The sequence below is a fragment of the Vulpes lagopus genome, chromosome 2, assembly GCF_018345385.1.
Source record: "Vulpes lagopus strain Blue_001 chromosome 2, ASM1834538v1, whole genome shotgun sequence".
NCBI lineage: Eukaryota > Metazoa > Chordata > Mammalia > Carnivora > Canidae > Vulpes > Vulpes lagopus.
In genome coordinates this window covers 115,551,084-115,578,706 of record NC_054825.1, presented here as the reverse complement: position 1 = coordinate 115,578,706, position 27,623 = coordinate 115,551,084, and the positions used below count along the sequence as shown (strand labels likewise).

At 38.1% G+C, this 27,623-nt stretch overlaps 1 protein-coding gene across 1 annotated transcript in view; it reads right to left on the bottom strand.

Moving 5' to 3' along the window:
- SLC35F1 (solute carrier family 35 member F1) overlaps positions 1-27,623 on the bottom strand; it is a 395,559-nt gene that overhangs the window by 68,542 nt on the left and 299,394 nt on the right. Inside the window, exon 3 of the mRNA XM_041746574.1 lies at positions 5,798-5,925. Within this exon, the coding sequence (XP_041602508.1) occupies positions 5,798-5,925 (128 nt within the window). The remainder of the gene's footprint in view (positions 1-5,797; positions 5,926-27,623) is intronic.

The following is a 27,623-nucleotide window of genomic DNA, read 5'->3' as shown; positions in this document are numbered from 1 at the left end:
TAAAATGTAGACATAATAAGGTACAAACTACCCAGCCTTTCTCTGTATTTATTTAACTCATAACCTACTGAAAATTGACAAAGAGAAGACCCAGAAAGGCCTGAGAATTATGTCAAGCAATGAGGAAAAACTGTTGGATGTGTATATCATGTCATATTGTGTATGTTACCTGTAGATGTTGGATGTGTATGCCTTGTAGAATTTGTACTCACGATTGCATAGCACACTGTGCATTGGGGAGGCTGGCTTGCATTCTGCATCAACCTGCCCTAACATGCCTGAGTCAGAGGAGCAGGACAGAAAGAAAATAACCAGGGCCAGAGGGATTTCTTTCTTGTCCTCTGCTCCTGATGGAAACTACCTGAAGAATGGAAAGTGCTCTGAGGAGGAGGTGTGTTAGAGGTACAGACCCCACAGCATGGTTATCAGCAAGAGTACTGCAAATCGTTTCCAACGTGAGGTAATTTTAGTTACCAAATACCACGTTTGAAGAGACCAGCTTTCTTCTTATTTCACAGAAGCACTAGTTTCATCTGTTTGCATTTTAGTACTACATGGGTGAAAAAAGATGGATAATCTTTAGGCGAGAAGTTGTAAAGCTGATATTTCTACTGAAATCGTTCATATAGCAGAGTTATAAAAATAGCATAGCTTTTAGAATTTATCCAAATGTCATTGCTAATCTACCTCAAAGTCACAGGCACTATGTATTCATTCCCTACAAGTCAACAAATACAAATTCACAAATGTGTCTTTAGAATACAATCCTTATAAATCCTTATAAATCTCTTTGTTTTCTAATAAAGGAAACAGTTGGATTTCTTCAATGTCTCTCCTCCATCATCTTTTTCCTTAATATGTTATCTCTTTTGCCATTATCTCTTTTGCCACAGAAGCTTTCTTGAGCTTCCAACTATAAAGGCAAAGTTAAAAAAAAAAGTCCCCCCCCAAAGATGTTCAACATTATTAGCCCCTAGGGATCTACAAATTAAAACCATAATGAAATATCATTATGTATGTTTTGGAATGGCTAAAATAAAAGACAATAACACCAAGTACTGGTGAGGCTAGGGAATAACTGGGTCTCTCATTCATTGCTGCTCGGAATGTAAAATGGTACAGCTGTCCTGGAAAGCTGTCTGCCAGTTTGTAAAACCAAACAGGCACTTTCCATATGATCCAGCAATTGTACTTTTGAGCATTTATCCCAGAGAAATGAAATCTTATGTTAATAAAAAAAACTTGCAAATGGATGTTCATAACACCTTTATCTGTAAAAGCCCAAGGTGGAAATGACCCAAATGTCTTTCCACAGGTGGATGGTTAAACATACTCCAGTACTTCTAGACCATGGACTATTAGACAGCAATACAAAGGAATAGAGTATTGATATATGCAACACCCTGGATGCACTTAAAGATGTTATGCTAAATAAATGAGGTAACACAGGGAGTTCTGCTGTGGGAATGGGGCAGTTCTGTATTCTGACTGTGGTAGCGCTTAGACAAATTTACATGTGAGATCAAATGATACAGAACTACACACCATGCACACTTGATGGAAGGAAAAGGGGTAGAAAACTGAAAAAGGTCTGTAGTCTAGTTAACAGTATTGTAATAATATCAATATCCTGGTTTTGGCATTACACTAAAGTCATATAAAATGTATTGTATATACATTTTATATGTATAAACATATGTATAAATATCAATATCCTGGTTTTGGCATTACACTAAAGTCATATAAAATGTCACCATTGGGGAAATTTGCATAAATGGTGCATACTCCAGAAGTACTGGAGTATGTTTAACCATCCACCTGTGGAAATGGTGCAATTCTGTGAGTCTATAATCATTTCAAAAATATATATTTCCAAAAAAAAGAAAAGAAAGGAAAAAACATTTTTCCTCTCAAGTTTCATGTATCAGTTGTTTGTGATCTCTAACCCTACATTTGGTGAATGAACTGAAAGGCCAGGAAGAAAAGGCAAGGAGAGGCTCTTTCTGTCTTTTTGTTTTACATCTCTGTTTTTAAGAGAATCATGAAACACAAGTATTTGGTGCTGTCCAACAATTAGTGAAGATTGTCTTTGTGAATTGTCTGTTGACTTGTAGGGAATGTATACATTATCCAATTAGTGAAGAAGTGCTTTGAAAAAGGGTTACTGGGTCGCATCTTAACATTTCTTTCCTCAAACTTCCATGGCTCTCTTTTACTTATAAAATTAAGTCACACTCTTCATACTGACATTGAAAATCTACAGTATGGCCCCAATTTAACTTTTCAGCTGCATCTTCCTCTATTGCTTTAAGAGAATCTATTGCTTCAATCTGTTCTCTACGCCAGAGCCCGAGTTTTCCTTAAAACTCAAATTTGGCTTCCCATGGCACTTAGCCTAAAGACTCAAACCTCTGATCTGGCCATTAAGACTCATAGTGTCTGGTCCCTGACTCCTTTTCCAGGTCATCTTGTACCACTCTTCTTTCTCTATGCCCAGCCAAATGACCTCTCCTTGCCATAGTCCTTCCCATGCAGGGCCTTAAGTACATTTGTCTTCTTTGCTTGAATCTCTTTCCACTCATTTTTTAGATTTCAGCTCCACTGTCAATTCTTTGGGAAAATCTTACCCAACCCCCTAGTTAAGGTCAAGTTGTTTTGAGAACTGATCTCACAGAACTGTGTTCCTTTTCTTTAGAACATCTATCCGTCATTATAACTATACTTCCATTCATTTGATTATTTGGCTGAAAGCTCCATGAAAATATAGATCGTATCTATTTCTGCTTGCAACTTTGTTCACCACTTAATACAATGTCTTGAATGTAGATGTAGTCAGTAATCATTTTTTAAGTGACTGGATGAATCAAACTAGAATAATTGCTCTCCAGTCACATTCATTGGGTTTCCTGCCCCCATGCTTCTGTCATGCTCTTCCTTCCATGTGCAAAGCTATACCTCACATTTTATCCTCTCTATGTCTTATTCAATATTATAGACTCATATGAATGGATACCTTCTTGCCTTTGGAAATAAACACTGTCTCTGCCTCTGGAAACTGTAGCACTTAGGCATCTGTTTTCTTGCCATACTTGGTGTTGCTATCAATAGACCTTGCTTCTTGCCCTTTATCAATTCCTATGTTTCTGGAGGGCAAGGCTTATTCATTTCACTTTAAATCACCTGCAATAACTAGCTCATTTCTCAGATGCTTAATTAATATATTTTCCTTATTGATTAATATAAGTAAAAGCTAATGGCAGAGCCTATATTAGAAGCTGAATTGATTTTTATAGAAATAAAGGGAATTTATATAGAAATAAAGGGAACTTGTTAGTTCCACTGATTTGAATGAGTAAACAAAATTAAATTACTAAACAGCAGCACATACATGGTTCCCAGAGCAAATGCCTTCTATTCTGACCAATTATTATTATTTAATAGGTTTATTTGTTGTAGGTGGCAAAGTAATTCTAGAAATGTTAGAATCAGTTTTTTTTGGTTTTTTTTTACTTTCCACTATTTCTTGCTCAGTAAATTACAATGAAGACCAACTGGTATCTCAGTAGAATTATTATTTTCCTTTCTCACCATAGAATTAAAATAAGCCTTTTCATAAAATGGAACATTAAATTAGGCATCGAACAGCTAATTTGAGAGAAGTAGCAAGATGGATTAGGATGGTGGTGTATGCCATGGATTGAGCCAGTCATACCAGGGGACCAGCCTTAAGAATTAATTGCTACTGTTCAGAAAAAATTGAAAAAAAATTTTGGAAAAAGCTCCATAGAACTTAAGAAACCAATAATTGGTTGTGACTTGTCAATGCTTATAAGAAAAAAAACCAAAAACAAAAGACAACAGTATTTTCAAAGAAGGAAGTCTCCTCCTCACTCTCCGCTACACTCATTCATAGTTTTTAGCTCCGGGCTAATGGGCTCAGTTCTGCCACAAAGCTAATATTTGTCTCTTCCTTCTCCTACCATATCTGTGTAGACATCCTGGAGGCCTCTACATTTAGGTAGAGAACTGCTGGGAATTTCTGTCCCCCAAATAGTGGAAATCAATGCAATTGCATTAACTTCTTTAAACATTTATTTAGTACCTGGCATGTGCTAAGTTTTCTACTAGGAACAAGAGATGCAAAGGTGAACAAGAAATCACCCTTGCTGTGAAAGTACTCACAGTAGGGTGGAGTAGGTGGGCATATTCAAACATCATTCTTAGGTAATACAGACTGTGTAGACAGAGCTAACAAAGTGCCATGGGAGCACAGAAGAGAGAGATATGTTTTGTCATGGGGCTCATTGCAGTGAGGGAGAGTGAAGCTGAGTGTGGAGGTGCTGCAGCAGATTTCCCAGTATCCATTCACCTCTCCTCTCTGCAGCAGGTGACAGATATATGATTAGTGGGGTTGATCTCACCCTGACTCCATGAGTGAGTGCTGACTGGTGAGCCAGTGATCCTCAAGCAAGGATGGGACCTTCCTGCCAGAGGGCATTTGGTTGTTACCAGGCTGAAAACGATGTTGTTGGCATTAAGTGGACAAGGGCTAGGAATATTAAATGACCAATAAAGTAGGAAAGGGACCCAAATCATGAAAAATTGTCTCACCTCAGATAACAATAGTACTCCTATTGAAAAACCTAAGTCCAAATCAATCAGAAATCTCATCCTGTATTGGGTTGAGGACTCCAGTTTATTTTTATTTTTATTTTTTTTGAGGAGTTCAATTTTTATGCCAATTAGCTCACAATCTTCCCGTACTGTCATTGTGGTCCAATCAGAATGGAGCTCTGGACTTTTCTTCAGTGGGTATAGACAAGCATCTTTGCTATCTCTCATTGGGCATGTAAGAAGCCTGTAGCCCCATCTAATTCCAGCTTAGACAGCTTCCCAATTCAATCTATATAACCGAAATATGTTTAGGTGATTGGTTTGCCTGTTTGATTCTTCATTTTTGTTATTGTTGTTTCTTAGCAAATTATTAGAATGTCAGGAATGTTGTTGTGGTATCAAGTCTAAGTAAGATATAATATACATGAATAATATTTTGTCTTCATCCCAGACCTTTGGGTATAAAATTCACAATATTGCCATAAAAGGAGAAATGGGAGTGAAACAAAAATGGTCAAGCTTATTATTTATGGTGTAATGAAGAATATAAATGGCGTCTGGTGAAAATCGTGAAAACCTAAATTTAAACTTGTGTAATTGTGTGTGTGTGTACAGGCATGTGCATAAAAGAAAATGAGAGGGAGGAAGGGAGGACAGTGGATGTCTTCATAAATAACACCATTTAGGAATTTATATCTTGTTCTTTTAGGAAAAATTCTGTCCCTTCAGGCTGCAAAATCTCCTCATTAAAGAAAGCTTAAAGAAAAGATTATTAAGCACCTTGATTACTTAGTCAAAGTCCATTAACATGTTCTAAAATGTTATAAGTTGTATTTAAAATAGCTCTGTTTTTATGCCTATGAATAACTCTCTTACTGATGACATATGATTGGTTGATAGTTTCCATAGCTAGAAAATATTTTCCTACATTGTCAATAGTTACAGTCTATTATGAACAAAGAGGAGAAAGACATCCAAATACATTTGAATTAAGAAAAATTAATAAGACAGAGAAATAAAGCTTTAGTTTTTATTTTTATTTTTTTAAGCTTTAGTTTTTATACACTCAATTTCCCTCTTGTTGTAAAACCTATAGAATATTTAGATTCCCAGGTGACTAAACTGAAAGTAATCTACATCTGGAAACTAAGGAGGTTGAGAAGGATAAAAAAACCACTAGTACCTGGATACTGGTCAGAGTCGTATACTGGTAGGCCTTGACCACCAGGTAATTTGCTTCCAGGTCAATGAGTCCCAGGATCATATACTTCCACCATCTTCGTCGTAAAATTGCCAGGAGGTTTTCTTCTCCTACATTATGAAAGCGAGAAGTGGGTTAAGTACTGAATACATAATAAACTATATATTTAAAAGGATTCTAAAATATTGTTGTACTATATATTTTTTACTGTTCCTTAACAAATGTTTAATTAAACAAATGAATTGTGTCAAAGATTGACATGCTTTTACTTAGCTAATAGTCTTTATTGTAGATTTTGGCCTTTCAAGTTGGTTTCTATGCCAGAATAAGACTGAGCAGGTTTTTAGTTCACCATGAGAGGCATTTTCTCATTAACATGTGATGAAAAAAAATTATGCATGTAAAAATAAAAAGAAAGATATGACAGAAAGACTGCATAAACACACACAAAGTCCAAATTATTCTGAACTTAAGAATTGTGGTAAAATAGAAAGAAAATAGAAAGAAATGTAATGAGGGTAGTCCAATGGGCAAAGGCCTATGCTTGACAGCAGATCTGCAGTGAGACTCCAAGATGCCATCCTGAGCCCTTGCTCAATCTTGAACGTTACAATGCTTTAAACATTCTACTCTGGTGGTGTGTGGGTGATGGGAAAAGAAAGGAAGTAGGGGGTTACTCTCAGATGGACAAGAACCATAGGACCATGGTCTAAATATTGCCCCACACCATCATCTTCACCATCTTGCCTCTTAAGCTTATATAGCATCAGAACCGATTTTGAATCCCTTAGTTTTTTATCCATATCTTTACATATTTCAAGCTTGAAATAAATCTCAATTCTCAAGGGGAATTCATGATTGTTAATAATAATAGCTCTTTGGAGCCAACCTGTGCGGTGTTTATAGAGGATCCAGAATATGCAGAAACCCTGAAAGAAGGGTGACTGTATTCATTATGTACTGCTGCATGACAAATTATCCTAAAACACTGCTGCTTAAAACAACACATGTTTATTATCTCATAGTTTTGTGGGTCAAGGATCTAGACACAGCTTAAGTGAAACAGGTTCTGTTTCATGGTCTCTCAAGAAGTTGCAGCTAAATTGTCATCCATGGATGTGGTCACATCTGAAGTATTGACCAGCGTGGGATCTGCTTCTAAGCTCACTCAGCATGGCTATTGGCAGGTCCCAGTTCTCACCAGAAAGGCCTGCCTGAAAACATGGATGTTGGTTTCAGCCAGAATAAGCAATGAGAGAGAGAGAGAGAGAGAGAGAGAGGGAGATGATAGATATAGATAGATAGATAGATAGATAGATAGATAGATAGATAGAGATAATAGATGGAGATGGAAACTATAACCTCTTTTATAATCTATTATCAGAAATGGGAACTCTCCTCTATTCTCTTCTTTAGAAGAGGGTTAATAAATTCAACCCGCATTCAAGGGAAAGAATTTTGTAAGGATGTGAATACCAGGAGGCAGAGATAACTGGAGCCCATCTTGGAGGTTGGCTACCCAGTGACACACACCATTAGTACTATGGCTGTGCTTAAGCTGGTCTGCAAGAACCTCAACAGATTCCATATCCTCACCTGTCTCTGAGACATTCTCAGAACTTTGGACTCCTAATTTCTACCCCTGGCCTTACTCCAGTGGCCATGACAGGAGGTGAAGGCTTTGTCAACCTTATGGAGACTTGTAAAGCAAAGCTTTCCAGCTGCATAGAGAATGTATTATTGTGTCTAATTGGCAACAAGAAGGGAGAGGTCTCGGGACCTTCTGTAGCTAATCCAGTTTTCAAGCTTCTTTTGGATGCCACACTTTTCATATCCTTTGTTCCACGTACACTAAAAATCTCTCTGACTCAGTGAATTGCTAATTCCTGTTCATCCTTCAAAATTTAGCTATTCTCTGTCATTTTGTCTGATGCCACTGCTCCCTGGGCAATGTTTATCCAGCTCTGTATTTTCCTTTCATATGAACGTGATTACTTAGCAATTGTCTCTTCACTAAACTGGGAGTTTGGGGATGATAAGACATCAATGTCTTACTCATACATGTATCCATAGCTCTTAGTATACTGACATATAGTAAGGATTAGCTAAGTGTCTTGGAATGAGTAAATAATTGAACTGAAAAAAACATGAAGAGCTAGTTCTCTGAATATGTCAAGAGTCAGCTCTAGAATATGAGTCACACTTCTCAGTGTTTTGCACTGAGATTCATAGCTGGTGGATGTGATCCCTAAGGTTATTTCTTTACAGCCAGCTCATTTTGGCAATGCCCCTGCACAGCATTTCTGCCTTTCTTACTTGCCTTTGCATCTGATCAATCAACAGACCTTTCATTATTTATCTTGTAAATTAGTTATTTGTAACCTGATTGAATAGTCATGTCTTCTTGAGAGATTTTAAAAAATCTCAATGTCTGGGAACAGCCGCCCAAAATTCTGATGTGATTGGCTTTGGGTGGAGTCTGGGCATTGGGTTGAGGATCAAATCTTTGACTTTCAAATGACTGATGTCCAATGGTCATCCTCAGGATGACCTGAAGTAGGAATTCCAAAGAGATATAACCACAGAGTACTGAAGGCTCTTCATACAAAAGAAACATCTGCACATCTGTCCTGAAGTATGCTTTCCCTTGTCTTGTACCTGGGTTTTTTCTTGTGTTGATTCCTCTACTTAGACTATTCTTCCTTCAGTCTCTAAATGAAGAATCAGCATAGACAGTACCACCAGGAAGTCTTCCTAGGTCTGGGTTTCCCTGTAATGTGTTTCTTTAACACCCTTTGCCTATCCCACATATACTACTTATCTCAGTATATTATAATTACCTGTTTTCTTGACTGTATTACTTATTAGATTATTAACAATTTGAAGAGAGTGGCATTGCTTTGGTGATCACTTTATCTCTAAGATCTAACAGTAAATGGTGAGTGGTCAATAAATAATATGAAATGTATGAATAAATTTCATGTTTAATAATCTCAGCAATGCTAAATAGATCGAAATTGAGGCACTTAAAATATATCTACTATAAACATTCATGTTTCAGACAATGAAAATTGTTTTCTAGTTAGAATGTAGGCAGCATCTGACACAATTAATTTGGTGACCATTTTACACATGACATACTATACATAGGACATAAAAAGGTCGATGGCATATTTAAACTGCAAAGCTGCAATTCTATAGTCACAGGTCATTGTCCCAGTTAATTTACACGATGAACAGAGAATTGCCAAACTCAGAGCATACCAGCCACATCTCAATGATGTAAGACTGAAAATCTGGGTCATGGTCCTGTGTTTGTTCTACCAATCAATAACATATTCAAAGTGTAATTCATTACACAGATTTAAAGGAATGATTAGTTGCCTTGCAGTTCTGCTGAAGAAGTCTGCAAAGCAAAACACCCTAAATAAATGTTCCATGTTGTTCCATATTGTTTCATCGGAAGCACCAGAAAACATACGACATTCTTGCATACCAGAATTATCCAGGATAGCAAGAGAGCACTTTTGTATTTTCAGCTAAGCAAAAAATCCAGCCCTTAAAAGGACTGCTTAGGGATTTATCTACATGACTCTCATTAACACTGATGTACAATAGGCCATTAAAATTCTTTCTAGAATAATGAAAATGCATTCTTTACAGCCTTTGTGCCAAACTGCTCCCTAAATCTCATAAAATAGGGCCATCCATAAGAAACACCAGCACAATTGGTGGTATGTTAATGTTTTGAAATTCTTTTTTTTTTAATTAACTAGAAGGAATAATAAAATCCATGGGTAGAAACTTTAGAATTACAGTTTCCCATTTAAATGCATTCTGTTAATTATTTTTATCATCGATATGTTCAAATATAAATAAAAATTTTAGAGAATAATAAGGTAACCTCCAGCCTGATTTAATAAATGTCAACATTTTGCCACATTTTGCTTCAGAAATTTGGGGTTTTCTTTTTTTTGAGGAAGAAAATGTTACAGACAAAAACCAAAGCTCTTTTTCTGTTCTTGCCTGATTCCATTCCTTTTCCTCCTTCCTCAAATCGCTGTCTTGATATTGTGGATTCTTCATGCTTGTGTTTTTATTATACATTTTCTACATATATTTGTATTTGTATCTGAAATAGTATATAACTTCTTTTGGTGTGTTTTTAGACTTTGAATGAAAGTTTACTGTATATACTGTAGATGTCCCTCTGGATTTCTTTCTTTTTTTTTTTTTTTAATGCTTAACATTGTCTTAGAAATGCATCCCTATTGTTTCAAGTAAAGCTAACTCATTTATTTTAAACATTGCATATTATCATATTTATGACTTCGCCACAATTCATCCAGTCTCCCACTAACAGACATCTAAGGAACAGTGCAGCAAAGAAAGTTACCTTAGTTTGAAGCAACAGCATTCCACTGACAATAACCACATCAACAATTAAGAATAGGGAAAGAAATTACTGACAGTCTTGATCATGTCATTTATATCTAATTTTACTAAGCACCAACAGCATGATCAATCAAAAGTGTTTTTGAATTTTTGTAACAAGTAACTTCTATGATACTTACTCTGTATCAGGCCATATCTGCATGCTTTACAAATACTAACTTACCTAATCCCCATAATAATCGGATATAGTAGACATTGCCATTAACCCTATCTGCAGAAGACAAGACCAAGGCATGGAGGAGTTGAGGAACTTGCCCCAAAGGTCACACAGTTAAGGCAGGATCTGGACTCATGACAATTGGGCACTAGGCTTCATACTCATAAGTACTGCATAATCTTGCCTCCCTGATTTGTAAATGTGGCATTGTCCTCAGGAGTCACAGATTTATTAATAAAGGCCCTCTCATGACCTACCTGTCCAGACACCTGCTGGATGCCCCTCTGCTAACTCCACGGGGGGCCCATCACATTGAAGCCCATGTGTGTGGCACCCCCCCCTGGAGTTGCCAGTGCCCAATGATGCAGCTCCTGAAGCACTTTAGGGATCAATATGTGTACCATCGCCATCAAATCAGTATCAAGGATTTGGTGTCTCCTTGCCTAATCTAAGTCCACGACAGAATTTCCCTTGTGAAATTTTACATTGTGAAATGTAAAATAAGCTTTAAAATCAATTCTATGGCTTAAAAAAACTCTAATGACAAGAATTACCGTTTTATGTTGTACTGCTTACTAAAGCTGCAGGCATGGGATCAATGGTCACATGTGGGGTGGGGGGAGGGTGGTGGTGATGAATACGTGCTGAATGAAGGAGGAGAAAACTTGCATAAAAACTGAAACATGGTTCATATTCATGGCAGTGCCTGGAAGACTGAAGATCTTTGATCCACAGTGTTCTTGTTCGCCCACCCCCAGTGGTCATCTGAGTAAAGAATAATAGTACTGTAAGACCACATGGGAGGTAAATTCAGCTCCAGGAACAAGAAGCAGCATTATTCTTGGGACATTTTCATTAAGGGCTCTCATGGGTGGTGTGATCCTTCATGGTGTTCTTAGGCAAGAACAGAACCCAGTACACTTTGCGCAGAGAGTCTGCAGCAGGCGCAAAGCCCCGCCCGACACAGGAGGGGAGACCCTTATCCTTGAATGGATACCCCCTTGTCTCACAATTTGGAGCCATAAAACTGTCTTTCTTTACCAGAGCTCTAAAGGGAAGTGTTTTAAGTATTAATCAGTGAAACCGTAAAAAACAAATGACTGTTAATCACTCACCTTTAAAAGCTAAAGTTTAGTATTAGGATGTAGAGCTTAAAGCAATTCTCTTTAGTGAGAAAAGTGAGCAAAATAAATGCACTAATAAGGAAATGAAAATATAAATTGTTCACAGAAAGGGTTGCAACCAGTTTCACTTGATAATATGAACCCAATATACAAAACACAAAAAAGATAGATAATAAGATCCCATTTTGTTTGTATGCTTTTAGTCATTTTTGCTATTACAAACAGGTACTGAGATTAGAAAGAGCACAAAAGACAGTGTTTTGTCTCGGTAGCAAGCAGACTTGGGTTTGAACACAGACAGCCTTCTGCTATGTGGTACTAGGTAACTTGGTAAATGGCTCTAAACTGCAATCCCGCTACTACAAAATAGGGGTTATAACAACAATCTCATGGGGTATTATAGATTAAAGGTAGCATGAGTAACGTATATAAGCAAGTATCTAATATAAGGTACGTGCACAAAACATGACAGCTATTGACAGGGTTCGGAAAGCCTTGTAATCCTTCTAGCCATCCACAACGTGCTAGCTCACTATGTGGGGTAGATGCTGCATAGAGGAAGCCCAGGAAAGTGAACCCTCATCATTATACATTAGGGCGCTGGCCACACATCCCTCTCTGTCTCTTCCCCTGGATCACACTGGAGCCAGCATATGATGTAGGACATTTGTCCAAACTACAGGCAGGCTGAGGGTCTTGTCTTTGACACCTCTAGCCTGGAACAAACCCGTGTCTTGATATTTTGGATCACATCACTGACTGGAGAGAGGAGGCTCTGAGAATGCACCAGTTCTCTACCACGGCAACCCCGTCCCCCTCAGCCCCAATCTTGTTTACATATCCTCACCTGTGCCTCACACAGTGAGTTAGACAAGTTAGTCAGTGTATGAATAACACCTTTAAAATCTGCTCAGTCATCTGGCTGTTTTCCAGAAATGTCTAATAAAATTTTGGAAAAATATCGAAAAGCAGCTAAAAATGAATTATAATCACATCAGGTTCTGGTAGCTGTTACTTTCAGATGAAAATGAGAGAAAACAAAAAGCCTAGATGTGTGGAAGTGATTACACACAGGATAGGCTTATTAACAAGAAATTCATTTTATTTCTTTCAAAGTTATGTTTTTGGCATTGATAATTAAAATACAACATTCTAGCTCTAATTATGAGCTCAATCTATTACCTCTTCTGAGATAAAAATGTTTACGCACTGTAATATGAAAATAAAAGTCTCAGTGTATGTTACTATTTTTAACATGTACCAAATGACTTAAATCTTAGAAAACTTATCTTTCTGGGTTTTTTTTTTTCAGCTGTGATCTTGTTTTTTTAAGATTTTATTTATTTATTTTAAAGATTTTATTTGCTTATTCATTAAAGACAGAGAGAGTGAGAGAGAGAGAGAGAGAGAGAGAGAGAGAGAGACAGGCAGGGGAGTCTGATGCAGGACTCGATCCCAGGACCCCAGGATCATGACCTGAACCAGAGGCAGACACTTAACCGCCTGAGCCACCCAGGCAACCCAACTGTTATCTTTTATGAAGCTAAGATATATGATTTTATGTGGCACATTTATACCAAAATATCCAAATTTCCAAAATATCCAAACTTCCTGTTGTCTTGATGTGTCTCAGAAAACACAATTCTTACCATTTTCTTCTTCATAGCAATATAAAAATTGGTGGCATATTTGCCTAACTTTTATCATACAGATAGTTAAAACACATAGGCAGATAAACAAAGAACTCTATAGGATATCTAAAAACCCATATACAAAAACTCCGTACCAACTATTAAATTCTGTCAACCTATACCTGTGTGTTATGGGTTGCTTTACCTCTTAGAAAATAGTGCATGAGATCTGAGCACCTCCCCTAGACAAATTCCACCCAGAACATAAAGTATCCTTTAAAACATGTATACAGTTCAGCATGCATTTTACATTCTTGGACAGAGTACTGTATGCAAGAATAAATGCACGTGAATGGCTAAACAGTCATTATGAAGAACTGAAAGGAGACTCTGAAAACCTTACAAATGGGAAGTTGCTGCATGGCCACACACAAAAACGTGACCCATTAAAACCAAGCCCATCTTTCTCCCCTAACCTCCTGTCTAGTTTATACCCTGTATGGAGTCACTACCCCTTGGGGACCAGTTTAACTTTGTGTATCTTTTGCAGTTATCTATGTGTGCAGGTTCTTGCTCTGAAAAGTCTCACCAACAATTCTTCCCTTCTGACTTAGGTAGTGAGTCTATGAGGCAGGGCCTTTCCCTTGGGGCTGCTGGGCTATTCAGCTCCAGGAGGCAGACTTCTTAGAGAACTCAACAAGAATGGTGGCCTTTGAAGTCGTGTATATGGCAGTCACACCTTCCCTTCGGAGGGCAACATAGGGAGAGCACTGGAGCCTTTCAGCAGTGGGCTCTAAGCCAGTCTTGCCTATGCATTCTGAAACTTAGTCGCTCTAAACCTCAATTTTCCTTATCTCCACATTAGAGCTACTAGGTGGTCCTGCCTTCTTGAATATTTGTTAGGACTAAATGAGATATTTGCAAAAGGCATGGTGCCTAGCAAATAGCTCATGTTATTATTATCTTGATTTTTATCATAGCAGGTCTTTCTTTCCTCATGCCCAACTCCCTACATAATGTAGTTGTATAGTAAAGAATTTAACCTTGCCTTAAAAGAGGTCTGATATTTGTCCTAGGCTAACAATATAATTTAGGGTAGGGGCTGGCTGGGACAGAAGGGCCAACAATGTGATTCAGTGTGGTGAATTTGGGTCACCCTTAGAGACTGGAGATTGAGATCAGCCACATGGGCAATGAATCATGCCTACATCGTCGAGTCCCAATAAAAACCCTCAATGCAGAGGGTCTAGTGAGTTTCCCTGGTTGGTGATATTTTGTCCATATTCTCACACATTGGTTCTGGGAAAGTAACACATCCTGACTTCACATGGAGAGTACAATGGAAGTTCTTGGCTTGGTTACTTCTCCTGGACTCTGCTCTATGTGCTTCCTCCCTTGGTTGATTGTTAATCCGTATGCTTTCCTTATAATGACTATCACCATGCCTATAGCAGCTTGCAGTGAGCTCTTAGCACATTACTGAACCCGAGCATGGTTCTGGGGATACTTCTCACCTATGAACTTGCAGTTGGTGTCAGCAGAGAGGGTAGTCCTATGTGAACCCTAAACTTTCTCACTTGGTTTAAACTCTCACAGTTGGTGTGAGGTAAGGGTCATGTTGTGGCTGTGCCCCTAAATCTCTGCAGGAGACTTTCCTCAAACACAACCTAATGTGTCTCTCTCTTGCTCAAGAACTTGAGTACATGTTAGGTGTATCTCAATAACCAGATGCCAGAATCCTCCAGGTCTGAATTCAAACTAAAACAAACAACTAGTCTCCTTTCCAGATGATGTTAAACAATGCATATGATTTTTATCTTCAAAAAGAATATAAAAACTTTGTGCTTTATCCCTAAATTTTCTGTCATTATAAGGAGATCGCTTACAATGGGAAATACTGCTCACAAGCTTAAAATGGTTAATGATAGGTTGGCTGTGTGTGGGGGCAAATGCTTTGATTTGAAATTATTCAAAGCAATCATAATAAAACTATGTGCTAATATAATCTCTCTATTTTCCTGGGTGAGCCCCGCTGAGAGGAAAATGTATTTGTCCTTTTTAATGACAAGACTATTTTCCTTTTCTTCATCCCATTTTGTGAAAAGTGACCCTACTTGCCTTTTGGAGGTTTCCTGTAATTGGCTCTGATGCCTCTTGACATTAGCAGATGAATCTGTCAGTTTTATGAATTTTGTTTCGAATAAAGAGCTGTGTAGCAGCTAATGACACATGATGTAAGGGGAAGAGGCCACAGCAGGCTTGCCTCTGGACTCCTGCTACTTGCTGAGCATATTCAGAAGACAACATGACAGAAGGTGCCAGCCTAAACTCTTGAGGGCTGACCTTGAGCTCTGACATGAGAACATCTGTCATGGTGGACATATAGGTTAGAACCAACATGAGAAATTAGCGAAAGAAGTGTCAACAGGCCAGAAATTCTGGTAAGGCAGAAAGCTGGTCAGCCTCCTCTCCCCTGTCCACCCTCCCACCTTCCAGCCCAAATGCCAAGCACAGATCTACCCAAGGCCATGTCTGCTACCTGACATCTATTTTTCATTGAACACCATTTGTCAGGCACTGACACTATATATTCATTCTCTCATTTACTTGCCACCCTCCACTCTAGGTTAAAAGCACAGAGCCAAAAAGACCTGTGTTGAGGTATTGACTCTGCCACTTAACTGGCTGTGTCACCTTGGGAAAGTTTACTCATTCGTAAAATGAGTCAAACACTACTTATTTGAAAATATGCTATGTGAATTAAATGAAAAAATACATGTAAAGTATCTGGCTTCCAGGAAATACTTAGCAAATGATAGCTTTGTTATTAATAGCCCTATGAAGAAAGTATTTTTCAGAGCATGAAATTGGATTTAGAAGTTAAGTAATTTGTCTAAGGTCGGTCCTGACTTTTTATTGGAAAATATTCACTGTTTGAAGAATGGTGCTTTTTGTTTACATGGTATGTTGTATGAAACAAATCAGAAATATTTTTATTTATGTGATCTTTCTGAAATTAGTTTCAGTAGAAACAAGGCAGTGTTTTCTGAGTAATGAAAGAATAGTATCAGTATTTCTGGAAATGCATATATATGTTTCCACATGAAAATATTAAAGAATATATTTTGGGGATTAAAAAGCTCCCACTATACTAACCTAGTGGCAATGAGCACTCTAGTACCCAGATAACCATCTTAAAATATCATTTTCCACCAAAAGAAATAATGGTTTTCTGATTTGATCAGAAATCAAGTAATACAAGTCAAGCCTGGGACATCGTGTCATACAAAAGAGCAAGAAAGTAATTGAACACTAGTAGGGTTGTGTCAAAAGGACACAGAGGCAACTTAAAGGGTCTTCCACATGAAGATAACAACTGAAATGGATCGAAATGCATCAGATATGCTTAGATCCATAAGTGCAGAAGAATTTGAAAGCAACAGCAGCAACAATTACTGCCAAACAAATAAAAAAACCACAACCCTAATTGGCCATCATTAGAAGATATTAGTAAACCAATTCATTTTGGAAGCTGGTAAATCAAGGGAGGAAAAAAATCAAGTCTTTGTCCCCTGGGATTCTCATATGAACTCTACCACTAGGTAACTAAATAGTAGATGGGGGGTGGAGGGAGATTGGTCTTTATGGTAATATTCTAACTAACACCATGATAAAGAAATGCGAAAATTAAATATAATTTTGTACCCCAGGATGAATTAATGGATATTGGCCTTGAAAGTTAAGCTACTAACATGACAAGGAAGAGACCATCAAGCATTATGTCTTACGTGTTTCCTGATGGAAGAACAAAATGCTACTTATAGAAAAAAACCTAAATCTGATAAAGTTTCTGGACTCAACTACTAATTTAGAGAATTCAGAGGTTAGAGAAGCATGTTAAAACACATTAGGAAGATTCAATCAGCAAAACCCAGATTGCAAGAACTGCTCTAATCTGGCTACTAAATTTGGTCGGTCAGATGGCAGTAGCCACAGCAGCAAATAAAGGTTTGTTAGAAATGCAGACTCTTAGGCTGACCCCAAACTTACTAACTCAAAGTCTGCATTTGCTCAAGGGCCAGAGAATTTGCATGCATTACAGCTTGAGAAGCAGTGATTGTATAAGACCCATGGCAGTTTTGTCAAGAAATAAACTGCAGTAATAATAAGAGAAGAAAATCTATAGGTTAAAAGAACCTAAGAAAAATACCAATCGCCTGCAGGTGCAGACCTTATTCACATCCTGACTCAGACAAACTGTAAAAATATATATATCTATGAGACAATTGGAGATTTGAAGATTGACAGGATATTTAGAATTATTGTTAATTTTATTTTTTTAAAGATTTTATTTATTCATGTGACACACACAGAGATAGGCAGAGACATAGGCAGAGGGAGAAGCAGGCTCCCTGGAGGGAGCCTGCTACGGGACTCAATACCAGGACTTCGGGATCACGCCCTGAGCCGAAGTCAGACGCTCAACTGCTAAGCCACCCAGGCATCCCTTATTCTTCATTTTAAATGTGAACAAGGTATCATGGTTATGTTATTTTTAAACTCTTATCTTTTAGAAATACATCCTGAACTAGTTATAGATAAATTGATATAATGTCTGAGATTTCATGTAAAATAATACAAGAAGGGGAAAGTGGTGAGGATAAGAATAAATAAGGCTGACCATGATTTGAAATTTATTGAAGCTGATATATTGGCACATACATGTTCATTATATGGTTCTGTCTACTTTTCTGTATGTTTGAAAGTTTTCAGAAAAAGAAAGGCACAAAGAAGAAGAGGTTCGACTGCGAAGAGGAAATTTAGCTAATGGAATAGCCTTGGCCAGAACAGCTTGAGTATCAACAGCACCTCTATGTCTGCAGACTTCTTTAAGTATTTTACTGGTGTAGTCACATTCCTCCGTACAGTGTCCTTGACTTGTAGGTGATATTCTCTTTAACAGCCAGAGAATGCAGAAGTTTGAATTCTATTACTTCCATGTCCTCATTTCCGTCTTGGAGGTTGAGAGGAATACTTGGCAACTCTTCCAGCACAGGTTTTGACAAGTTCTTAATAACTAAGAACCTCTGTTGCTCGCGTCCCTGCATTCTGTTTGTGGATGTGCCTTGTCCTTGTGCTAATGGCCAAGATATTGCCTCCTTTCGTTGCTTTATTTACAGATCAAGCCTGTCTCTGCTGGGACTCCCAAGCCCTCACAGGGAATCTTCTGTTGGTGCATTGTAGCATCTGTACCAACTACTGAAGCTTTGTAAAGCTGCTGGTGGAGAAATCACTCCTCTCAAGGGTTAGTAGTGCTGTGCTCAGTTAAATGGATACCATTAAGAGGCATCTGGGTACCTCAGTTGTTTGAGCTTCTGACTCCGGCTTGGGTCCTGTTCTCAGGGTCCTAGGATGGAGCCCCGTGTCAGGGTCCCCTGCCCAGTGGGGAGTCTGCTTATCTCTCTCCATCTGCCCCTCCCCCTGCTTATGTTCTCTCCCTCAAATAAATAAATAAAATCTTAAAAAAAAAAAAAAAAAAGAAAACAACCCAAACAACTAGATACCATTAAGGTAAAATCTAACTCAGTGATAAGAGATGGTGTGATTTGAACTGTGACTGCCAAGAACCAGGAAAGGAAAAGGTGGCAAATAATAAGCTAACATCCATCCTAAGTGAAGCCTCCTGTGTTGGGTGGTGAATCCATTCTGAGCCTCGGATATCACACAATTATTGCAGACCGAGGATGTTATCAGCCTTTACCGCATACAGAGGCCTAGAATAAGTCATTAAACAATGCTAAAATATTTGGGAAGCAAGAAAACAAAACAGCTAGTGAGTCAGTTGTTTATAATGTTGTATAAATGTTTATTTCTTGATGGAATCAGATATTTACTATTTTCCCCTCAGCTTGTTCTAATCCAGTTCTTACACTTGAGTGTGCTTTAGCATCACTTGGGGAGCTTTCCAGACCACCGATTTCTGGGTTGTGCCTCAGATATTCTCACTCAGCAGGTTGGGTTGGGGCTCAGGCATCTGTATTTTAAAAAGTGTCCTGGAGACTACAATGCTGCTTGTTGCTGATTCCATTACATTTTAGCAACCTTGATTTAAACTAATAAATAAATTGGACTATTCCTCCCTGAGGCATGGGTGACTCATTACTTCCTATCATTACAAAGAAAGACAACCAATTAGACTAGCAGGTGACCAGAACCATCTGACAGGCTTGTCCGTAGTACAGGATTAATCTGCTATCTGTTCCAAGCCCGTTAGAACCCAACAGAGTGGCAGGGCTATTTACGGACAAACGCACTATTCTAAGCCTTGCCCCAAATTCTACCTTCTCAAAGAAACTTCTCCATTTTGACCCACATTGACTTTTCCTCTGAATTCTTACAGTCCTTATACATTGTTCTATTGTTTTAGTAACTTAATCAACCTATATTATATTTTTAAAATATTACATGTATGTATTTATTCTGTCCTGAAATAGTAGTAAATGTAGGGAAAGCAAAGCCTCTGTTTTATAGTCTTTCTTTCTCTCTCTCTCCCTCTTTCTTTCTTTCTTTTTTTCTTTCTTTTGATTTATTCATTTATTTGAGAGAGAGAGAGAGAGAGAGAGAGCGCACAGGGGAGGGGCAGAGGCAGAGGGAGAGAGGATCTCAAGCAGACTCCCTGTGATCCTGAGATCATGACCTGAGCCGAAACCAAGAGTCAGATGCTTGGTCTGTGCACTGGGTTTGTCACATTGACTGTACCACCCAGGGGCCCCTGTAGTTCTTTTCTGTTACAGTCTTATGAACATACATCATTATCTGCTTAACACATATTTGTTGACCTTCTAACACAAATAAATCCTCAAACACATATAATATAGAACCAAAGGCCTTTGTTTTTATCATCTACTACATTTACACCTTATATTTTAGATTTTAACTTTCCTAAATTTTATTCATTCATTTATTATGTATCAACTATGGTGCTAGTGATTCAGCTCATGTGCACTGCGAGTATTAATAAAACCTAATGACCTAAGATAAAATTCATAGGATTGTATACCCTAAAGTAAAAGGTCAATTTTATGATATAATAGCTTTTTTAAAAAAAAAACACAACAAATACAAACCCTAATGACCTATACTGTCTTTCTTGAAGAGTGGATATGTATTCTTGGTTACGTGTCCATTGAAGGAATACAAGCCTCTGAGAAGTGAAGGATGAGTGTCCCTGAAGGGTGTCTGTCTCTGAGGCCCAGCAGGTGGCCTATACTGTTCAGCAAGAGTCCATCCACACATTCTTATGACTTGAGGCTAATTACTAAAGGGAAGTGACCTCTTAGGAACTGAAATTGAACAGAATGTGTTCCAGAAATCCAGGGCTACATGGTAACTTCTAACGTAATGTGCCATTTGTCTGTGGATTTCTTAGGACATAGGGAAAAATTAGGAGTTTAAAGGTGAATGAGAGAAAACTTTAGCTTTCAGATTAGTAGTCACAACAGGCGGTAAAAGGAAGGCATTGGCTAAGATTAGGATTTCTAATGCAAACCTGGAAGACAATTCAAGCTCTTCTCCAAAGCAGGTCCATCAACCTTTTTGCCCTCTTCACTTCTTACAGCTTAGATCTAATCCAAATACTACACTTAAAGTACCCACCTCTGCACCCACTAGATCCAGTCTATTTTTAGATCTGACTTCAAATGAAACAGAGTGATCTTTTGTGAAGGTTATGGCTGAAGTCTGAAGGGTGCCAGAAGGCCATGGATATTTACCTAGCTGAGAAATGAAGCTGCTAACCTCTTAATAGGAAACTTGAATGTGGGGACGCCTGAGTGGCTCAGTGGTTGAGCATCTGCCTTTGTTTGGCTCAGTTCGTTATCCCAGGGTTCTGGGATAGAATTCCACACATCAGGCTCCCTGCTGGAAGCCTGTCTCTCCCTCTGCCTATGTCTCTGCCTCTCTATGTGTCTCTCATGAATGAATGAATGAATGAATGAATGAATACAATCCTAAAAAAAAAAGAAACTTGAATGTAAACAAATATAGTGTCAAAGGATATAGAGTACTTCTTTCCCCTGATCTTCTGGGTGCACCATGTCTATAAGCACACTTCTTCCATTCTCCTTGCTTACCTGTTTTCCTAAGAGGTCTCTGTAACTCTCATTTCCTCCTTGATAACAGAAACGGAAACTCCACATAGTCTGATAAAACTGAACCAAAATCCCAGGACTTGTATTCTACTTCAGAATAAAGATTGGGCCATCTGTCTAGTCTGTGGACCTGCTGTCTGTACCACACCATCTGTCCTACAAGCTCCAATCAGGCCAGGAGGAACTGGACTTCCCTCTTGACATCTCAGCACTGCCCCAAGCATGTGGCTGGCCTTAGCAAGTAAGCAGATAAATAAGTAATGCTTCAATAAAACACATAAACATTTCCAGGAGACGAAATTACTAAACTGACCTTGTGATAGCCCACCAGAGTTTAAATTAAGGCACATAGTGATGCCACTGCTATACTTTGAACCTGAGGTTGGGAAAGAAATAAGCAAAAGAGTGCAATTTCAGCAAGGAATAATCCAAGTGTTGAGTTAGGATGAAAGTACAATTTTTTTCATGGTTATTATTTTGTGTGCGTGTGGCAAAATATATATAACATTTACCATTTTAACCATTTTTAAGCCTACAGTTCAGAGAAATTAAATGCATTCACATTCTTGCGCAACCATCACGTCCATGCATCTCCAGAATGAACCCCTTTAACAATAATTCCCCATTCCCCTCTTCTTCAGCCGCTGGTAACCACTGTTCTATTTCCTGTCTCTGAATTTAACTACTCTAGAATCTTCATACAAGTAGAATCATACATTTGTCCTTTTGTGTCTGCTTATTTCACCCAGCAGAAAGTTTTCAAGGTTCATCTATGTTGTAGCAAGTATTAGAATTTCAGTCCTCTTTAAGGCTGAGTAACATTCCACTGTGTATATACCACATTTTGTTTATCCACTCATATGCTCATGGTTGTGATGTTTCCACCTTTTGGCTACTGCTAATGATGCTGCTATGAACACTGGTGTACAAGTATCTGTTCAGATTCCTACTTCCAATTATTTAGGGCATATACACAGAAGTGGAATTGAGGGGATAATCTTTTATAAATTCTGAGAGTTTCCCTTGTTTTGGTCCTTCTTGGTAGTCATCCACATTGGGTCTTCCAAATCAGTGTATCTTCAGGCCAGTTAGATGATTACTCAGTTTGAATCACTTTGGAATCTAACTCATTTTACGGCCACTCTCTGAGAATGAGGATAAGCATAGGAGTAGGACTTATACATTATTAAATTCATACTCTATGGGGAACCTGGCTAGCTGCTATTGTTGAACTGAAGTTCTAATATATATATATATATATATATATTTCACTTCACATAAAATGTGGTACTTTTCACAATCTTGTGAGCCTCTAAAGTCATGACTATAATAAAATGCTACTCCATTTTCAGTATTTTGAGCTCTTCAAGTAAAGACAATAAGGTGATAATTCTTATGCAGTAAATATATTATTGACACCTGATAACAAGCCTTCATCAATTCTTATGACCAGTACTTTATTATAAATAAATTGTTGCAGATTGCAATTGTCAGATGTCTCTGACACAATTAATGTCAACCATTCCCTGACTGCTTTTGCTCTTTCACCTTAAACTAATTTTAAAGTCCTCTGTTCACTTTCTCCAACAATATTTCTTTTCTTGGGGGGGGGGTGGTTTACTAGTTTTCTTTGTCTCCCATTCAACTGCTTAGTAGTAAGAAAGACAAAATACAAATCCTAAAAACTATGGGGATCTAGAATAAAAACCATGCACACCAGATATCCAAAATCTATAGGATTCCTGAAGTGAAAATGTTCATACTTCTACAGAAAGACTAGGATAGGACAGCCCGGCTAAACCACTGATGGCTCAGTGGTTTAGCGCCTTCAGCCCAGAGCCTGATCCTGGAGACCCTGGATCTAGTCCCACATCGGGCTCCCAGCATGGAGCCTGCTTCTCCCTCTTCCTGTGTCTCTGCCTCTCTCTCTCTCTCTCTCTCTCTCTCTGTGTCTCCCATGATTAAATAAAATCTTTAAAAAAAAAAAAAGACCAGGATAGGAAATATACTTTCACATCTGCCATCTATCAAATAAATTTCACTTTTGAGTGACAGCCAAATTCCTTTGATAGGTGAGTGAGGAACTGAGTCCTTGTTTCTAATTCAGAATACACCATATTCTCACTGCTTGGATAACCAAGCTTTGCTTCTACCTAAGATAGCTGCCTAATATACTCTGATATCCTACAACCTCTTCCATTAGGAGAATCACCAAATACAAGCTAGAAAGTTGGAAAAATCTCCACTAGGATAAACAGTTTATTTGGCATTCAAAATATTAACACCATCACACAAGAAATGCGTGTATTAGGCAGCAAACAAATCAAGATGCCTCACCTGCCAGTCCATCGTATCTTCATTTCTGCCATTTCCCATTATGGGGAGGCTTGTCAGCCTGATTCCTACCGTGACAAGAATTCACACTAAAATACTAGTAAGTTCCTCTACCTTCTTGGTCCACCATTGTCTCGGTGTCTCTGTTGCCTAGCAACAAGACCATCTTATCTATGCAGGCAAATAACCTTTAATACGTATTAGTTGAAAGCACTTCTTGGTCTTTCTTTTATTTTTGAAAACTTTCAAAAATACCCTTTTCTCACATGCATTTTAAATTGCATTTTTTTTTTTTTTGAGATGTAAGACTGCAAGGGGAAATTCACAGTGCAGTTTTCAGATCTCTTCTGTTTCATCTACCTCAATACCTTGCAGTCTGGCCAAATATAGAAATCCCCAAGGAACAGAACATGTCTGAATGCCAAAGCACACTGTAGCTGACAGCTTTTTTCCCAGTCTCGCAGTGATTCCAACCTCAAATTCCACTTTGCTTTAGCCAAGGCCAGTGAGCAGACCCCGGAGGGAGGCTAGGGTTCTCTGCCTCCAGATTCCAGGGAGAGTAGTATAACCATGTCCCCTGGAGAAAGGTCTTTGGACATATATTGCTCACCAGAATAGCGAGGCACTGCCTGCCAATTATCACTTGATCACTTTTAAGAAAAGTGAGGGAGAAGCAGCAAAAACTAATAAGCAAAAAAGTCATACATTCATAAAAAGGACTATGTGTGTCACTGATTCGCTGTCTCCCCTCCCCTTTATGTTTCTGTCCCATTTTCTTTCTCTTTCCCTCCCTCTCTCAATCTCTTTCAATCTCTCTTTTATTCCATCTCTTTTACACACACACACACACACACACACACACAAAGAACATGCTATTTTTTTCTTCTCTCTTTGCAGTTACCAGGGGTTTTTCCACACTGAACCTGGCTGTTCAGGGAAAAGGAGGCACAGAGAGGAGAGAGCACTAAAGCATGTCAGAGCCATTGTATTAGTGGAGAAAAGGAATTCAGTACAATGAGTGTTGAACCATCCTTTAAAGGCAATGCCCTTGCCAGCCCCTTGACTCCGCCTTTACCATCTGAGTTAGTAGGCTATATACACTGCATTAAATTCCTTTCGATACCCTGGAGGATCCATGCACATAGGATGCATTTAATATGTAGTCAGAACCTCCATCAATCAACACACATTTACTGAGTTTTTAACTGAGGTAGAGACCTTGTTGGGCAGTCTGTCTCGTCAGTAGTCTTGGAATTCCTAATCTCATCTAGAGCCCATATCAATTCTTTTTTTTTTTTTTTCCACTGATGATTTTGTCCTTTCCAGTTCTCTCTGTGAAAAATACAGTGTGTGCTTTGGATTTTTGCCCTGTCTTCCCAAACTGATACACCATTCCCTTTCTTGTCAGAGCAGAGGTGTGATTCTTCAATATCTATTAAGACAGCTTTCTGCCTTATGACTCATTCTTCACCATCTTTTCCCACTGTTGGCAACTGCCATCATTTGCACGTTCTACTCATCATCCTGACTATAGCAGCCTAAAGCTCCCGTGGCAGCTACAATAGAGAGACATCCCAGATGATGCTTTTCCATTGTATTTCCAGCCAAGTTTGATCTAATTTATCCACCTGGACTGCAGAGCTGGGCATGGTGCTACTACAAGGCTCTTCAGCTCCATGTGTCTGCGTGTGCTTGACTTGAGCAGAGCAGCACTCTCCAGGTGAAACTGTCTTTGTCCTATACTGCTGTTCCTTATTTTGCATAATGGATGTGTTGCCCAAATAAGTGGATGTAAAGAAACTTTTTGTAAATACCATCACCTTTTACATGTTCAGGGAAAAGGCTTACAAATGAATAATTTTTTAAAAAAAGGGAATCATTCCGTTTGAAAGTGCCACTCACATCCTAATTTAATCTTTTGTAAGTGGTGATTTTCTTGTTATGTTTTCCTAGTGTGCAGCCTACCCACATGTAATTTCATGATACTTGAAATAATTTCATATCCCAAGCCTACTGAAAATATTTCCACACTGAGGCATGCCTGAGCCCACACACTTTTTTTTTTTCCAAAAAGGACTTTTAAATTCTAAAGCTCCAAGATCCTTGAGGGTAGAACTATGTTTTATATAGCTTTGTTATTTTCTATTGTACCAACCATACTGTCTTATATATATAGCAAGTAAGTAATATACATTTGTTGAAAACTGAATGAATGAATCAAGCATCATGTGTCTTAGTAGTGAACTTAAGAAAATTTTAGTTTTGAAAAATACAGAAAAATAGGTGGCTACACCAATGTAGCTACAATAGAGAAGTGATAATTTTTAACACTTTTTGAAATATCTGCACACCATTTTTAAGAACAAAGTGAAATAAAAAATAAAATACTCCACACAAGGTCGACGTCTTTATTTCCCTTCATACTCAATACTACTTCCCTCATCCTCAGGGGGAAGGAGAGGGTATTTATGAATTGGCTCACAATCTATTTCTGCTTTTATACACATGTATATACGTATGTGTGCATATCTATAATAACTTGTTTTGGTAAGAGTTTTATAAGATCGATAATACCGGTATCATAGTCTATATATTATTTTGCAACTAGCTTTTTTTCCATTCATCATGTTGATTGTGAGCTATCCATGTTACACACAAATAATTCTGGCCATTTAAAAAAAATCTGCTGAATAGCATGTGACTTTTTATTTATCTGTTTCCCCATTCCTGGATCATAGTTTACTTCCAATTCTTGCTATGATAAACAATGCTGCAATAAACATGTTTCTGTGCCTGTGTAAAACCAGTTTCCAAACTTCCTGATTCATAGAATGTAAGAATTTTTTACATTCCTAGCCACAGCCAAATAAACTCCCAAAGTGTTGATACCAATTTCTACTCCATCAGCAGCATGGGAAGTTCTTTTTCTCCCTTCTTGACCACACAAGCTAGACAAATCCATCCTGGATGCTTACCTCACAAAAGACAAGGAGGGTAATCTCCCTTCAGTTTTCTGTTTTGTGATCAAGACACTGAAATTCAACAGTCCTTAAATCAGTGCCAGTATAGTGCCAACAATTATAATATGGTGTAGACTTGCTGATTTTCATACAGTGGATTCTAATGAAGAGGTAAGTGAGATAAAGGGCTGAGAGCTGAGAAGTGATCACTTGATCAGAACTGGAGTGCATCCTTATGCATTACTGAATTTAAAACAGATGCCCAGATGCATCTGACTTGCCTTAACTTGCCCTAGTGTGTTTATAATAATGTGGTGGAGTATCCAACCTTTAAGTGTTTTCTTGAGTACTCACAGTTTTAAGTTTTTATAGGTGAGATCCAGGTTAGCTATGAATTGCTTCCTAAAGTAAATGGTGTTTGAACATGAGACTTCCCAAGGTAACTTATGGTATCTACTTCTCTAAGAAAACTAGATTAATTACTGTCTTAAATGCTTTTGAATACTGCTGTTAGAAGGGTATGGATAATCTGCTAGCTACATGATGATTTCTGTGTCAAGATTTTTACAATTTAAAGACCCCAACTGTGGTTGCAAGTAGAAAAGGCAATTGTTAGAAGGCTGGGGAGCCAGGTTTAAAACAAGTCCTTAAGGAACCAGGACTTCTGGGACAAACAGTCTTTCTAATATTTCACTGCTGAAGCAAATCAAGACCAACTATTTTAACATTTTGCCTTGTTCCACTTAAGAGTCAAAACCTGGGAGAAAAAGAAACACCAGCCTACAATACTTGGATCACATGCCTAGCTCTTGGTCGGAGGAAGAGAGGGTGCCTTGCATAAAGTTACACACAAAAAAATGCATACATAGGAAAAAGAGCTTATTTCTCTGAAGAAAATGAGAGACAATCTGGCTGAAATGGAGGACAGTGGATATTGACTGGCATGGAACAAATATCTGCTACATGGGAGTTGAACAAATATATATATTTAATGTCT